This window comes from Motacilla alba, chromosome 14 (genome assembly GCF_015832195.1).
Source record: "Motacilla alba alba isolate MOTALB_02 chromosome 14, Motacilla_alba_V1.0_pri, whole genome shotgun sequence".
In the NCBI taxonomy this organism is placed as follows: Eukaryota; Metazoa; Chordata; class Aves; order Passeriformes; family Motacillidae; genus Motacilla; species Motacilla alba.
In genome coordinates, this window is record NC_052029.1 from 14,005,205 (window position 1) to 14,022,205 (window position 17,001).

Here is a 17,001-nt window from a genome sequence, read left to right on the forward strand (position 1 = left end):
TCTGGCCTTGCAGAAGGGACTGGGAAAGGCACACATGGTCCCCAGACTGGGAATGAGACAGCACAAACACAGCCCTTGCTGTGTTCTCATCAGGAATAATTCTTCCCGTATGAGCACGTGCTTCTCCAGTAAATACTGATTTCACTTATCAAGAAATCCAAGTTTATTGACATCAGAGACTTTGAGCCAGGACTGGCAACTCTGACATAAATTGTCTGAATAATGCAATGTATCCTCTCCTCGATGGTTGCTATGGGTACTGGGCAGGTTTAGCCTCCCTCTATAAACATTAGCCGTGAAGGGAATGTGGAAACTTATCTAAAAATAAAATACTATGCCCAAATCTTTGCGAGGAAGGTGGTTGAGATGGCAATAAAAAAATAAATCTATGTGTAATGGTTCTGAAGTGATGAAACGCAAACACAGCATCCGTGAGCCCTTCCGGAGGAAATGGAGGCCAGGCTGAAAAGAGACCAACACTTTTAATTCTGCTGAGCAATGCCTGGAGGGTGAGTTAATTACAACGTGTAAAAGCAAGAGGAAATGGAACCGTTTCATGGAGGTGACATGGAGAAGAGGGAGGACTCTCTGTGGAGGGGACAGTGATGCTGAGATGTGGTGCCACGTTCCAGTGCCCGCGCAGAGCTGGCAGCAGCACAGCTCCCTTCTGCAGCACCTGCTCGTTTGGTCGTGTACAGTTTATTTCTCCAACTGTTCTGGGAATCTGTGAAAACAGAGCCTGGGGCTGGAGCATCATCTCTGGAATCTCTCTGTTAAAGGCAGGAGTCAGCACTGGACAGTTTTGGGACAGGCTGGTGGCAGGGGCGGAGGGGCACATCTGTACCTGGCTGCTGCACGTGTGGAAGGCAGAAACAAACCTTGGCCTCTCTTCCCTCCCTCCCACTGCCCCTGCAAGACAGTGGGAAACAGCTGGAAGGCACCGAGTGGTGGGAAAGGCAGCAGGACCCTCATGTGGACCCAGGGAAAAGGAAAGGCTGGGGAATCAACACATGGCCAGGGGTGGTTAATCTGTGAAGTGCAGACAAGGATTGACTCTTCCCCTGGGTCTTCTCCATGCTGGGGCTTCCCCACAGGACAGCTGCCATCCCTCCACGCCCCTGAGCTGTGCTTTAGGTCATACATTCACATTCCTGTGCTTTTCAGTCACTTTTCCCAGAGCCTTTGCAGTAGTGTGGAGACGCTGCAGGGCTCTGCACGGGTGGGAAACTGCAGCTCTGGATGGGGAGGTTCCTTTCCCAAAAAATAAGGGGTCGTTTTTTTGGGCTTGCAGCAGGTTTTGCTGTTGTTGAGCTCACAGCAGCTTCCCCTGTTCCTTCCCCATCTGTGTTTGGATCTTCAAGGGCTCCTGAGCTCTCTCCATTGCTGGACCTGAGCTCTGCCTGCTCCTCGTGGCTCTCAGGCAGCACCTTCAGATGATCTTCAGGACCAGCTGGAGCTGGTGCTTCCATTTGCTCAGAGATCACTTAGGAAAGGCTCCTGGTGTTTCCATCATTACTCTGCTTTCCCTCCAGTCCAAAGGGAATTCCTCTTTGCCTGCAGATCTCCAGTAATGATGTGGGAGAAGAGGTGGGGAGGCCCCACACTGTGGAACTCCCAGGAGCTGCAGTGACCTGGACAGAGCCCTGGGGACAGGGACCTCCATCTCCCATGGGCTGTGGCAAGGAGCTGCCACCACGCTCAGGCTGTTCCTCTGGTCACTTCCAGTGCTGCAGGGAGCTCAGCTGGCTCATTAAGGGTTGCTGGGTTAATTAGTAGGATACATCTCAGTAGGAAAGTGGGCAAATCGGACAGTGTGGGGACCGGAGAGGCACGAGGTACCCCAGAGAGAGCCCTGCAAAAGGCAAAGGGACAAGAGTCCATTGGGGACCTCACTGGTGCCACAGCAGTTCTGTCACAGCAGCACAGTGCTGCCAAAACCTCAGCAGTGCCGTGGGACTGTCCCAGCTCTCCAAAAACCAGCAGGCAAATGCACTGGGGGCTCCAAGACGGCAATGAACCCCCAGGAAAGGAGCCTGGCCAGAAGCTTGTGCTGTTGGAGAAGCTTTTGGCCCCCCCAAAAACAAGCCTGGGCTGAGGTTTTAGGGTGAGCCCACTGGCAGAAATGTTCCTGGCTCAGGCAAAGAGCAGCTGGAGCAGGGAGGCCTGATTTCCCTGAGGGACGAGCAGGCACACATGCCCTCTCACACCATCCCTGCCACTCTCTGGAGCACCTGCCATGGCCAATAGTTGTATTTTTCTGCCTGATTCAGATTAAGCCTGGAGCCTCAAAGCTTCCCAGCAATTTTCCCTCGCACTGATTCTCAAGTGTATAATCAAAACAATTTGGGGGCTGCTGGTCGGGTGCCAAGAGGCGGACACAACTGCTGCTGTGAAAAGCCTCTCTGCCTGGGATTCTGCAGAGGCTTGAAGCTCAAATGCTTTGAGAAGTGTGGGAAGGGCTCCGGAGGAGCCAGGGAAGGCAAGGCTGGGCTGGGATGCTCGTTGGTGGGGGAGCCCAGCAAAGCAGCCCCTGAAATGTTCCCATCAGTAACGTACCTGGGGCTACTTGCTCTTCACTCCCTTCTGCTTCCTCCGGTAGATCTCCTCTGTGAAAGGCCTGTAGTTGGGAGGATGGGAATGTGGGGAGAGAGGGGGGCAAAAGAAGGGAGGGAGAATTAAAATCAAGGCTACTGAGTGCTCCCTTTTGGTCCTACAAAATTGGTCCTTCACAGGTTGGCACAGCCTGACTACTCCTGTGCTGTGGCAATCCTGGTTTCAGCCTCTCTGGATTGTGGAGCAGCTACAGGACCATCCCTGTGCCAAGCAGGACAGGGCTCAGCACACACCCAGGCTCCCCCTCATGCAGACCACGGCTCTCTGCATCTCCTCCTCCCTTGAAAATACAGAAGACCTTTCAGTGCTGAAGTACAACTGCTACTTCTGGGAGTTATTTTGTGCTGCTCCATCCTGTGCTGCTGGCTGGGCTTTTGTGGTGCAAAACAGCAGAGAAGCCCATCCAAGGAACTACAAAATGCAAGTGCTTCTTGTAGGGGGCTCTTGTGAAGACACAATGAGTCCTCTCACTGCCTTCCTTATTGTTCTTCTATAGACAGAATCTGGCACCCAAAAGGAAAAAAAAGGCCTCATTTTGATAAAAAAAAACCCAAAACAAAACACACAAATGTTCCTAGAACTCAGCAAATAGCTTCAGAGTGGAATCTGCCCATTATCAAAACAATTGAAAAAAAAAATCCTCTGTTTTCCTTCTTCCCCGCTGAATTAATTGGGAAAAAAACATCTCTACTTGTGCAGTTCTCTGAAACCTCGAGAGTTAAAGCTGGTAGAAATAATTAGAAGCTCTCCAGTTCTGCACAGCTACTCACCCCTCGTAGAGCACAGCGATTGTGTAGGAAATTGCCACTACAGCTGTCAGCAAAAGGCCAGCTGGGCTGGCGTGCCTGTTTTGAAAGAGAAGGAAAAGATCAGGTAAGTACATGGGCTTATGCAAGACCTGGCTGAGAAAGTGAAATGAGACACTGGGCTGCAGAGAGCTCCTGCTCACTCATTAAATAGAAGCAAACAAAAGGATTGGGATTTTTTTTTTTTGTGCTTAATGTTAACTGTCTTAGACAGATGTTACTTGGCAAAGGCTCCCCCTCAGCCTACTTCAGTGACTTCTTTTAAGTCTGATCCCTGCACGTCTCTGCCGTGAGAGCTCCTGCCTCGATGCTAAATCCTGAGGTGATTGGGATGTTTAAGGGATGAGCAGCTGCTGACACACGGCTGCAGCTCCCAGCCCACGCTCTGAGGGACACGCCTGATGTCCCCAAAAGGTGGGCCACCCAGGGCACAGGGGACACCAGGAGCCAGAGCAGTGTATGGCATCACACACACGCAAGTGGTGGCTCAGCCAGGGCAGGGATGGGGATGGGAAGGGATGGGAAGGGATGGGAAGGGATGGGAAGGGATGGGAAGGTCCATTCCTGCCCTGGGAAGGGTGCTGGGGTGGGTGCTGCACTGGGGCTGGGTGCTTGGATCACTTTTAAACCCATTTCAAGGTGTTTTCAGGAATGTGTCCTCCAGCCAGATGTCACCAGGCACAGCACGGGGCACTGATGTCACCACTGCTCCTCACTGGCTGGCTATGGGGAGAGATGGCCAAGAACTGAGGACACAACGGGGATGGCTGCTCCTTTTTGCAGAGGCTTGGGGAGCAAAAATCCTCATCACCTCCTGCTCTGAAGAGAGATGTCAGAGAATCACAGAATCATGGAATGGCTTTGACTGGACAGGATCTCAAACCTCATCTCATCCCAGCCCTGCCATGGGCAGGGACACCTTCCACAATCCCAGCCTGCTCCAAACCCTGTCCAGCCTGGCCTTGCACATTTCCCCACCAAGGACCAGCGGAATACTTTATTTGCTGACAGCCAGCTCTCACCCCTCTCAGAGCTGCCACCAGCAGTTAAAGGCAATCACCAGTGTCCTGATTAAGGGGGACAATTAAGATAAGCTTTAAAGTTTCTTCCAACCCAAACCATTCTGTGATTTTATGAGGATAAAGATCCCACAAGCCTGGTGCAAGGTGACTTGTGCTGCTGGGAAAACACACCTCCAGAGAGAGACTGAACTACCTAAACCTCATACTGGAGCCACTTTCGGGTACCACCCAGCCTCATCAGTCCCTGGAGAGGCACCCACAAATCTCCACTTTTTCACCATTTTCATTCTGCAATAACTTTTTCCCTCATTAGGAAGCTTCGGGCAACTTCCTTCTCTGCCAAGCCCCTGCTATTACATGCTTAGTCATGTCTCCTTCTTGATTCCTATCAGAGAGAACAAATTTACATGATTGTTTGTTGACAGCAAGACCTCTAATTGCATCATTTGGCTGCAGCTCCAGCTCTGATTTACACAGCCTGTTGCTGTGAGTTAGAACACTTCCCTAGCAGAGGCACACAAAGCTGTCCCCACTCACTGAATGCTCCATTTGTCTGGCAGCAGAAATGAGGCTGCTCAGCACAGGTGATGAGCAGCATTTGGGTGAACTGTTCCTGTCCTCTTACGAGTCTGACCTACATATTGGGCCACATCTGATTGTAGCAGCAACGATGATTCAGTCAGGAAGGTTTTGTTGTCCTCCTTGGACTTTTTTTTGGGTAGTATTTTGGGAAGTCTGTCTGTCCCCAACCTGGCTGTGGGTTGTCACCCCACCTGATGCTTTTAAGGCTGGACTGGAGTCAGAGGAGAGGCTGATGTGATGTGTTTTCATCCCTTATGGATGAGAATGGATCAATCCTGTGGGTTCTGATGCCATGATAAGGAGTGTGATGCATCCCCACGGGAGGACAAATGTGCTCTGTGTTTCAGGTATGGCCAGAATCAGACAGCTGCAGGATTCCTCCAGCATCCCTCCTGCTGCCACCGAGATGGGACATCAGCTCTGGCCTCTGAGGGCAGGCACCTGGCATCTTCTGAAAGCCCTGGGACCTCAGCAGAAAGCGTGGACCTCCAAAAAATCAGCAGTGGAGGGTGTCCAGAGAAGGGAACAGGGCAGGGGATGGGTCTGGAGCAGCTGAGGGAGACAGGGGAGCTCAGCCTGGAGAAAAGGAGGCTCAGGGGGAAGCTTCTCACTCTCCAACTCCCTGGCAGAAGGGCAAAGCCAGGGATACAAGCAACAGGAGAAGAGGAAATGGCCTCAAGATGCCCCACAGGAGGTTTAGGTTGGATAATGGGAAAATTTCTTCCCTGGAAGCGCTGTCAAGCCCTGGCACAGCTACCCAGGGCAGTGGTGGAGCCACCATCCCTGGAGGCATGTAAAAGCCATGTAAATGTGGCATTTAGGGACATGTTTTAGTGCTGATCATGGCAGTGCTGGGTTAATGCTTGGACCCGATGATCTTACAATTCTTTTCCAACCCAAATGATTCTGTGACTGCATGAACCGAGGTCCCAGGGAAGAGAAGCAGCCAAAAAACCACCGTGGTGAGAAGGGTTGTGCTGAGCTTCCCCCGGGCAGGTGGGTGGTGTCTTGGTGCCACTCTGCACAGCTCCAGCCATTTGTTCACAGCAATTATTTGTCACGCCTCGCTGGCCTTAATGGTGGCAGCCTTTTAACGAGAAAAGGAGGCAATCACTGCTGTCCTGAGCTGCTTGGAGCTGCTCCTGCCCAGAATTGTGCTGGAAGAGCACAAGGAGAGGGGTGAAGAAGGGATTCTGCGACAGAAATAGCTCAGGAGGTTTCAGTGGATTCTGCAAAGGTTTTAGGAAGTAGTTTGATGCTGATTTTAAAACAAACATCTCCTTATAGTTCCTCCTGGTCAAATCCCTACTTCTGTGCTGCTGTGGGGGTTGTGGTGTGGTGGGGGGGGACTCATCCTGCCCCAGCTCTGCCCCACTCCCCACAGCAATGTAAACATTTCCAGGGTGCTGCTGCAGACCTTGTGGCCAACTCTTGTGCCCAGCACTGCCTGTCTTTGGCATTTAAATCCTGCACCATTCCCAGGATTTAAACCCCATCCAGTGCCCTGGCTCTGCCAGGAAGGGCAGCAGCCTCATGCAGCCAGCCCTGACAGCACCCAGGGGGGTTTCAAGTGCAGAACTAACAGCAACAAGGCTCAGTGGAGACAGGAGAGAAACCATCGGCTTTACTTATTGCCAGGGGCTGCACACATGGCTGAAAAAATGACCAGAATGTGGCAAAGCACTTCATTTTTTCCACCCAAGCAGAGGAGAGGTGGTCACAGTCAGGAGCACCAGTGCAAAACACCCAGTGGTAACAGCCTGCAGCACTCCATGGGCTCCTGAAGTAACACAGCCAGGTTTTTTGTTGGTTTTTTTTTTTCTCCTGGGCAAATAAATAAAATGTGATGTTAAATGAGAACCACATCAAACTTGTTAGACTGAATAGAGTATATTGCTCATTTGCTGCTAAATTACAGCCTATTCATTTCCTCCTAAGCAGGCTATTAAGCTGTGCAGTATCACACAAGGAGTGTTTCGGAAGTGTTTTCACCGTGGGCTGGGGGAAAGGGTGGCTTGGCTTGTTTTGCTTTTTTCAGAGTAATTGCAGGGTCACACTGCTCCCCAATGCCAGTGCCCTGCCCCTGCTGAGTGACACCCTGCATGAATTTGGCCCCGAATGTTGATTTTTCCACGTGCAGAGCCTGCCAAAGACCTCGTTCAGCTGCAGAGCATTTGCTGATGCCTCCTCTCCCCCCAGCACTCGGCTGCTGTTTATTTTTCTACAACAAATGCTGCGAGTGTTTCGAGACAGCACAAGATTTTCCACGCACAAAAATAGCCAGGGAGCCAGAAGTCGGGGCAGGCTGCACTTCCTCTGCCATCACACAGCGTCTTTTTGGCCCCAAATGCACCCTGGCACCTCGTGCCCTGCCGAGAGACCCCACAGTGACCCTACAACCAGAGGTGCTTGTAGGGGCACGTACTCACATGAGGGACCAGCCCAGGTAGATGGCTGTGCTGCCCCAGTACATGGGATTATCCAGGATGCTGAAGGGGAAGCTGGTCACTTTTTCCTCCATCAGGATGCCAAAGTAATCACCTAAGAGCAAGCAGAGAGCTTCTGGTTAGGCTCCATGAAACTGGGAGTCGTGGGGGGCTTTGGCACAGTGGTACCCTCCCTGTGCCACGGGGCATCCCTGGCAGGGATACACAGCAAAGGGTTTCAGCACTGACTTCCAGGCTGAGGAAACAGCAACAAAAAAGCTGTGTTTGTTTACTCTGTGTCTATCAGCTTTTCCAGGAATGGCTCTCTGCCCACGAGGAAGGCTCCTGCATTGCAGTGAGGTGGTGGCAGCCACGTCCCTCATCAGGACACTGCTCTCGAGGTCCCAGCTGGTTAATCCTGGTTTTTTCATTTGTAAAATTGCCCGTCAAACGCCACTCCACGAGGAAGCAAGTGCATGGGATCAAATCCATTTAATGTGAAAATGAACCCAGTCTGTGTGATGGCGTTTGGAGCTGTTCTCATCGTGACCACCACAACCAAATGCCCTCATGCACAATGTCACCCTTACCTCACAGTTCAGAGAATTTCTCAGAATTTCAGAAAATAGCACCTCTGCCTACAAAACACTCAGTTATTGGCACAATGATGATGATGATAATGGGTGATTGTCATCTGTAATGAGCACAGCTTTCAGAACTGTCAGCATCCAACCAGCTTCCCATCTACCTTGGAGCAATCCTTCCACCCTCCTGAAAGGAGCTTGGGAAAGAAATGACAGGAAGATGTGCAGCTTGTGAGCAACATTTCACAGGGATAAAGGGCCAGGATGCAGATCTCTGGTTCTGTTGGTCTTACAAGCGATACCACAAATCTACAAGACTTTTAAATCCCTTCACTGCCCTGGGTACCCTGTGCCAGGGCTTGACAACCCCTTTGGTGCAAGAATCTTTTCCTGACATCAAATGTAAACATCCCCTGGTACAACCTGAGGTCATTTCCTCTGTCCCTGTTCCCTGGGAGCAGAGCCTGATCCCTCTCTGGCTGCACCCTCCTGTCAGGGAGTTGTGGAGAGCCAAAAGGTTCCCTCTGAACCTCTTTTTCTCCAGGCTGAGCCCCCCCACCAGCTCTTTCAGCCACTCCTGGTGCTCCAGACCCTTCCCAAGCTCAGTTCCCTTCTGCACCAGCCATGCCCCATGTCCACTGCACAAGCACTGATCCATGAGGAGCAGCCTGTCCCTCAGCCACCACCCTGGGCTGAGCTCCCAGCTTTGCTGCCAGCCCTTCCCTGACCTTGGGCAAGTCTCCTCTGTCCCTCCAGGTGCTATTGTGCACTGATCATAACATCAGTCTTGCTTAGAGCACAGAGGGTGGCGAGGATTAATGTATGGTGAGAAAGTGCTCACAAACCCAGATGAAAGGCATTACAGGAGTGCAAACTATTCAAGGTTATTATTATTACCTGGATCGTAGTGTAATTTCTTTGACCTCACATGGTGCTAAAACATTTATTTCTAAGGATAAACAGCCCCTGCCCAATTACACAATGCTTTTGGGTTTTAACTGCAGGCCACTAAGTGAGATAATTGCCTTGTATTCATACTATATGTTCTCACAGTTACTTGGCAATACATCTCTGAGATTGTTCTGGTAGAAAGAACACATCACCCCCTGCCACAGCCCATTTCTGTGCTTTCTTATGTGTCAAAATGCTTCATTATCCCCTGCCCGCCCTCGCCCTTGAGCTGAACACCTCATTGCCCACATGGCCCTGGCACTGAGGAGGTTCACACAAAGCCCTGGGTCCGTGGGGCTGGCAGGGCCTTATCTGTGCCCAGCACTGGTGGGGCTGTGCAAGCCTCCAGGCAGGCTCCCCACCAGCAGGAGCACACAGGCAGCTCCCCAGGAGCTTTTCCAATGCAATTTCTGCCTCTAAAGCTGCACAGGTCAATGAACATGACCACCAGGGAGGTGGTTTCTCTGTGTTTACGTTCAGAGAGATGCTTAGGGACAGGACTGTGTGTTGTGCTGCACAGCATCACCCTGGGCATCTCCTGTGCCTTCACTGAGCTCTCAAATCAGGAATCGGCTCCTTGACAAGCTGAGGCACTTTGGCACCTAATAGGAGCTATTTTTTGCTGGAGGTCTGTGCAGCCATCTCACTGCTCAGGGTGGGATCACAGCAGCAAAAAGCCACTGTGCAAGGTGCCCCAGAATGCCTGGAGCCTGACCTGGGCTGGAGCACCAGCTCTGCTTCACCCCAGAGAGCTGTCAGCTTCTACAGGCCCAGCGACAGGCTTTGGTCAAGTCAGATTGACTTGAAATCTTGGTCAGTGCTGGAAGAAATGTCACTGGGGTATGGGGCAGATGGGCTCAGACAGGCAAAGCAGCCTCTCCACGCCCTCAGCCTTGAGAGAAGCCCAGCCCTCATCACTGTGGTTTTTGGGAAATGGAAAAAAGGAGGGTGCTGAAGTGATGCTGAAGTGATGCCTGAATCCCAGAGAGGGCACAGCATGGAGACAGGGCACCAGGGATGGCTCTGCCAGGGAGAGGGGGCACATCCAGCTGCTGCAAACAGCATCTGGAGCTGGTGCTGCTGTGCTGGAGATGGGGTGGCACAGCCAGGCTGCTGGAGAAGGGTGACTCACACAGCTCCCACTGCACCATTTAGCCCACACTAGACAGACAAAGTGTTCTGCAGCTGCTCCAAAGCCTAATGTGCTGTAAGGAAGGAATTCAACAGGAAGCCCTGTGCCCTGCCTGCTTCAGCTGTCACTGCTGTAGAAAAACCCACAAAAGGGTCAAATCCAGCTCCAGTAATTTTTGAAGTGCCTGTTGTCAGAGGCTCTCTTAAAACTTCTCTTGAGCTCAGATGTCGACAGTGAGAAGAAGCTGAATTCCTCTCCTTGCCAAAGCCCTTTGCTATGTGGAGTCCTTGCTCCTCCTGCAGCACCAGGGCAGCACTGAAATCCTGCATGGATGTTGGAAGTACCAGCCCTGAGAGAGTCCTGAGCAAGAGAATATCCCACATGAGATCCTCAGAGACCAGCAGACCCGTTGCGTTCCCCTTGGCTGGGCAACAAACCACGCTGAGGGACATTCTCCATTAAGAGTTTGCTGACTTGGACTGATGGGGCTTGTGTGGAGTGGAGAAGCTGTTACCAGCGCCAGGATGGATCTTCTGTGGGGCTCCAGCTGGGCCATGCCTCCGTGCTGCAGAGGTCCTGAGCCAGCCTGGCTGCACTGGCACGTGTGGCACGTCCCCACCCTGACTCAGCTCTGCCCTGGTGCCTGTCATGTCCTGCTAGCAGAGAGAGCTGGTCCTTTCCGTGTCAGTCCAGGGCAGGGAGGATGGAGCAGAAATGCCTTATATGGACCACTAGCACCCACCTCTGCCCTGCCTCAGGGATACAGATCTGAGGGCCAGGGCCCTCTCACCTCTTACGCTGAGCCTGACTCACTTGTTTGCTTTTTCCCAGCGGTTCAAGTCCAGTGGATCCTCCTGGTGGGATGAATCAGGCTTTACGTAAACAACTCCAGATCTGGCTGAACTTCAGGAGCATTCAAGCAGCTCCTGCTGACGGGTACTCCTGTGCCTGGCCCTTCTGGACATGTCTCCACAGGCACAACATCACTTCAGGGGCTGCTGGTGATTTGGGAGGATGCTGGTGCCCGGCAGCTGAGGGACAGGGGTGTGACAGGGGCCCAGGAGTGAGGCTGCACACTGGGAGGGTGAGGGCACATGTTTAGGAGTGCTGAGCTCTATTTATGGCAGCAGGATTTCGGCCAACTCAACACATTTCTTTGCAACTCCACTTGAAACCAGGAAGGCTTATTACATCCCTCTCTTCTTCCTAGCGACGCCACAGGAGCTAATTGAATTTGGTTTGTAAAGCACTTGCAAAAGCACAGCCTAAATGAGGTGTCAAAGCTGGGGCTGTGATTATTTCAGCCAGCAGGAGCTGCCCCTTTCCTTGGATATTTATTGTTCCTGTCTCTCCTTTATTTTTATGAATTCCACACATACTGGCATGTTTTCAAAGTCAACAATGCTAACAGAATTACACTCTAAATGTGAAAGCAGGCACAGTGGAAAATGCCTTCTGCCATAAAGCGGGAGATAAAAGGATCTGTCAACGAACATCAGGTTTATTGCAGAGGGGAGAGCAAACAACATCCTGCTTCAGCACGTGTGATGAGCAGGTGGGTGCTTGGAGCAGGGCTGCTGGACAGCTCACACCCGCTGTGCCAGTGCCACTTGTGAGGTCTCGAATTTGGGGTCCCTTCCTGGAGGGTGTTTGGGCTGGCAGATGAGCAGCTGTGCTCCAAACCTCCAGGCTTGATGCTGGAGGTGATGGGCTTTGCTGTATAAAACCACTGTGCCATCCCCTCTGTGGTAACAGCAGGGTTGGGTCCTGCTTTGCTATCAGAATGACAAATCTAACAAGGACAAGGAAAGTCCTACAGGACTCTGCCCTAGCAAGAGATCCCTGCAAGGATTAAATGCACTTTCAGGTAAAGCTGCTGGATTTTCAGTGCTTACCTAGGAACGTCCCAGTGAATCCCAGTGCTAAGAAGCTGGAGATGACAAACAAGGTCCCTACAGCTGAGATGGCCAAGCCTGAGTAGTAGGTCCAGTGGCAGTCCCAGCCCTCCAGCTTCGGCTGGCTCTTCATGGCTTCTGTGAAGCTGTTGGGGAGACAACAAGGGCTGTTAAAAGCAGCAATTCATAATTAACATCACCCACGTCTCCCTGGGAGATGTGGAGCTTTGGGAAGCTGCTGAGGAGGTCCCCTCTTCAGATCCCTTTTTCCTACTCAACCTCCCAACAGGAGAAGCAATCAGCTGAAGACTGTGAGGAGCCAGGGCTTGATCTGGGGCAGCTATTTCTACTCACAACCCTTGCTCACTCCTGGAAATACCAGTCCCACTGACTTGTGATATCAAATGCTTTGCCTTATTCACCAAATCCCAGTTTTCATCCTGACTGAGAGCTCTGGGACAGACGCCCTTGCAAATTTTGGAGGCTGCGATGCCGCGGCACAGGGTTGGGAACAATTGGCTGGATTATCTCGTGCTCCCACCCCCGTTCCCCTCCATCAAAATATTTTGCAGCTTTCATGTGTTAGCCACGTGCCCAGGAGTGATTCACGGCTGGAGCCTGACAGTCAGGAGGAGGATTGGAACAGCAAAAGGAAAATACGAGAGACGAGGCGTTCTCGAGAGCCAGCACAGCTCCTCCCTTCCAGGCTGGGGCAGGCATTCCGGGTCTGGCCTTCCAAATACTCATTTATGATTGGAATAATGGTGACCCCTCCCTTCAGCCCCCACGAGCTGTGCCCAGGGCAGGGCTTGGCAGGCTCAGCATCGCACACGGCTCCCACACGAACGCGCGGTGACAAAAGAGACAATGCTGTGATTAAAAAACACCATTAATAACGCGAGAGGAGCTAACAGACCCACGGAGCTCTACGCACTGTTTCTCCACATGTTGTTGACACATGAGGTAGGAAACTTTGAGACTTTTTTTAATGAGCACCCTGGAGGCTAAAATTCAAGTGGAATAACAGCTCTCCTGCGCCTCTGGCCACCGCTGTCTGTCAGGGCCAGGAGAGTTATTCCTGCCCACAGTCCTGGGCTCCTCAGCTGGAAAGTGCTTCCATAATGCTACCTGCAGGGCTTGGGATAGCTTTTTTCCCTGGTGTCCATCTTCCCTAAGCCCTGCAAACCTCTGGATTTTCCCTGTTGCCCAAATAAAAGCCAAGAGAGACAGTCCTGCATGCATGGCTGAAGGCCAGGCAGCTGGAAACACATCTTTCAAAGGCTTGATGGCAAGTTCATGCACCAAGCAAGCCCAGGATAATACTTAAACTCTGTGGTTTGGGAACCTGGATGATATCCTTTGTTCACTTTGAGCTTGCTCCCACTAGGCTTTCTATTGTTGAGGAGTTTTTAGGACCCCAGAACAAGACATTTAATCATCAGTTTGGACTGGAGCAAGGAAACAAAACATGGAATAAATGTAATATGCGCAGAAGTGAGCAAAAGCACAGCATCTGGGTGATTTACACTCTGGAAATTACAGGGAAATTCCTTTTCCCAGGAGCCAAGCACAGACAGAGGAACAACAGCATGGCCCCAGGCAATGTAGGCACAGTCCCCAGGGCTGGCCCTCCTCCAGTGGCCAGCACAGCTCCCTGTGCTCACCAGGCTCACACCGCCTTAGCTTAAAATCATTTCTGATGGGAAGACACAAATCTGGCTGCACCGTGAAGCAGCAGCAGCTGCACAACCCTTTGCATCAGCTCCGTGGTGGTTATTTTTAAATGACACAAGTCTCCTCTAGGAGGAAGCCAAAAAATCCACGTCCCTGCTACCAGCACTGCCTGGCTTTGGGAGGACAGCAATCCCCCTGAAGGGATGTGCCTTTCTGCCTGAGGAATCCTGGCTGTACACTCAAAACACACCCTGACATCCCCGGGGATGCTCTGCAGCTCTTTCCTCACACAGAGGAGGATGTGCCCTTCACAGCACGGGACTGGCTCCACATCTGGCCAGGACCTATCCAGAGGGCACCAGCACCAGGCAGGTTTTTACAGCAATTTGGGAGGCAAACCCGGGACAGCAATGCTGTGCTGGAAGCTCCTTGGATCCCAGGCATTGGCAAAGAGATGGCAAAGCAGAAAGAGGCACAGAAAGAGCAAAGCCCTCAGAGCCTGCTTCCTGCTCTGGATGAGCTGGGTGCACACCCTCTCACATCCTTGGGGCTCCTTTGTCCAGTGCTGATGACCTGACCTGACTCGGTCTTGGAACATTGAACAAAGGTGGCTTCAAGAACACGAACTGGTTGGCTGGGAATCAGCACTGGAAGTTTTGCAACCAGCACATGGCATGGTTTGTTTTGGCAAAGCTGTCTCTCCTGCTCCAGATGATCCCATCCTTCCATTCCATGGTCGGATAGGCCTGCATTAGTTATTCTCATCAGCATGTCTTGCTCAGTTCCCTGCTGTTTGGCTTGCAGCTAGGGAGGGAGGTGTTTGCACGGAGATAATGGACTGCCTTTCCCTCTAGGAATGGTTTATATCTTCCTAAACACACTCTGTATTTGCATTAAACATGATGCGCTCAGGAGTTTTCAGAATTGGTAAATAAACCTTTTAAGCATTTATGACGCCGGGCCGTGACAAGCAGCACGGAGCCATCAATTATTGCAGCATCCACCACGGGGAGGGAGCCTCCCTGGCTGTGTTTCCCCCTCCCTGGCAGGGAAGGACAAGGTTTGGGGCATTTCCCTTGCTAGGGAGCTGGTCTCCTGAAAGACGACATATTTCAGTCAGTCATGAAACCAGTCCCTTCCTTCATGTGCCTCTGAGTCACGTTGGTGACAACATTTATTTCAGGCTCACGACAAGGCAGCGGCGCAGCTCAGCATCCAAGAGGACATCAATTAGAGCCAGGCTTTGTCCCAGTACCTGGAACTGCATTCTGTGCTGAGCTGAGCCATTGCCATGGTGAGGAGCATCCATCCCTCCTCCAGCACAGGGGAGGGTGGCAAGGCTGAGACCTACTTTGGTCACATCCCTGGCTGCTGCCATGAGGGGGGCTTGGAAGATGCCCCCAGCTTTTGCAAAGGTAATGGGGCTTCCCCTGACATCTCCCCACACTTGAAGCACGATACCAGAGGCACAGACTCCCCACCAGCTGGGAAAAGTCCAAATCCTTCAACTCTGCCTCAAACTGGCAGATTTGGCTAAGTCTTGGCAGGACAGGAGTAGCCAAGGCAGCAGGCATTGCTGTGCCCACTCTTCCCAAAAACAGAGAGGTGCTTGCTCAGACACTCCAAAGTCTCATCAGTGCTCTGTGGGAATCCCAGAATGGTTTGGGCTGGAAGGGACCTTAAAGCCCATCCAGTTCCAAACCCCTGCCATGGGCAGGGACACTTTCCACTATCCCAGGTGGCTCCTAGCCCCACCCAACCTGGCCTTGGATACTTTCAGGGATGGAGAAGCCACAGCTTCTCTGGGCAACCGGTGTTTCCTCATAAAACATTTCCTCATAAAAAATTTCTTCCTTATATCTAGTCTGAGTCTCTCCTCTTTCTGTCTGCCACATAAAATACCACATGAACTGAAAACCACTTGGAGTGACTCTGCACTATGGGGATGGACATGCCACGCCAGTGGGCTCACAGGAAGAAAGTGGGAATGAGGGAAAGGGGCAGCAGATCCTCTGGCTGGGACACGGACAGGACGTGCAGCCAGGTTTGCACATCAGGTGCTGATTTATTCAAGCAGGAAATTTAACAAGTCACAGTCCGAAACACATCCCCAAAGGCCACGTGGAGCAGGATGAAAACACAGAAATATTGTACTAAAAGAGAAGCTGAGGTTTCTAGGTCTTGTTGGGAGCATCTCCCAGTGGCCCCCACCAAGTGTATTTTGTCATCCGTCTCCTCCAAAGGAGGACAAAGACCTCGTCCAGCAAACTGGGTCGCTGCAGGGAGCAGCCCAGCAGTGCTCCCTGACTGATCCCAAAAACCAGCCTGGAAACTGGGGCTGAGAAGCACAATTGGAGCAGAATTGGGCCAGGGGCCAGCAGGCAGCAAGGAAGCAGCAGAGGTACAGGTAACCAGGGTTTCGGTGACAACAGCCACCCCTGCAAGGTGCCACAGTCACTGTGTGGGGCGTCGGTCTGTCCCCCACGCCAGAGGTTTTGTTCTTCTTGGCTAAAGGAGGCAACAGGGATAAAAACCATCCAGTGGTGCCCAGCAGCACAAGCTGCAACAAAAGATCTTGTTCATTAGAAAACAGCAACCTCAACAACACCGAAATCGTCCTGCCGATACCACTGGCAATTGTCAGCCCGGTCATCATCCTCACAGCTTCTTCTGCCAATAATGACTCTGCTTTTCTGACAGCACTGGGGTGTGTGTGTTATTTAGGTCAGCTGGGGGCTGTGGCAGCTTCTCCCCCTGCCTTACATCTGAGCTGTGAGGTTTCCTCATCTGGATGCCGTGGGCAGGAGGTGCTGCTGGCTCCCTGGGGCTTTTCCTGAACAGGTATCAGATATTTCTGGCACCGTGGCTCAGAGGGGGCACCAGCCCTGTCAGGCCACGCTCAATTCCCATCATCAACCTCGGTCACTTCTGCACACAGGGCCCTGTGGTTCTGGGATCGATGCCATTTCCAGCACACTCATTCATGGTGCCAGCTCACGAAATTAAACAGGGTTGAGAATAAGGTGAGAGGCACTACCTGGTAATGACAACCAACCCCTTTTCTGTGCAAAATCCCGTCCCAGGGCGGATTTATTTTCTTGGAAGCATCAGCCCCAAGTGAGAAATCCACACAGGAGGCAATACCCAGAGTGTGGCATCAATGCAGGACTCGATGCCAGCCTGCAGCACGATGCCACTGAGCCACTGCCAGTGGCACTGGCTGGCACAGCCTCTGTGGGACTGACACTGAGACACCCCAACAGCTGCAGCCCCCCCGGTCAAGGTGTGCACGTGGGTGCTGCCTTTAAGGTCATCC

The 17,001-nt window shown here is 52.0% G+C and overlaps 1 protein-coding gene across 3 annotated transcripts in view; it reads right to left on the minus strand.

Annotated features, from left to right (window-relative positions):
* Positions 1-463: 463 nt before the first annotated feature.
* PEMT (phosphatidylethanolamine N-methyltransferase) overlaps positions 464-17,001 on the minus strand; it is a 42,139-nt gene continuing 25,601 nt past the window's right edge. For all 3 annotated transcript variants that reach the window (XM_038151354.1, XM_038151352.1, XM_038151353.1), the window contains exons 4-8: positions 12,012-12,157; positions 7,453-7,564; positions 3,384-3,458; positions 2,557-2,617; positions 464-1,852 (exon numbers count right to left, since the gene is read on the minus strand). In XM_038151354.1, the coding sequence (XP_038007282.1) occupies positions 2,563-2,617; positions 3,384-3,458; positions 7,453-7,564; positions 12,012-12,157 (388 nt within the window). In that variant the 3' untranslated portion in view covers positions 464-1,852; positions 2,557-2,562. The remainder of the gene's footprint in view (positions 1,853-2,556; positions 2,618-3,383; positions 3,459-7,452; positions 7,565-12,011; positions 12,158-17,001) is intronic.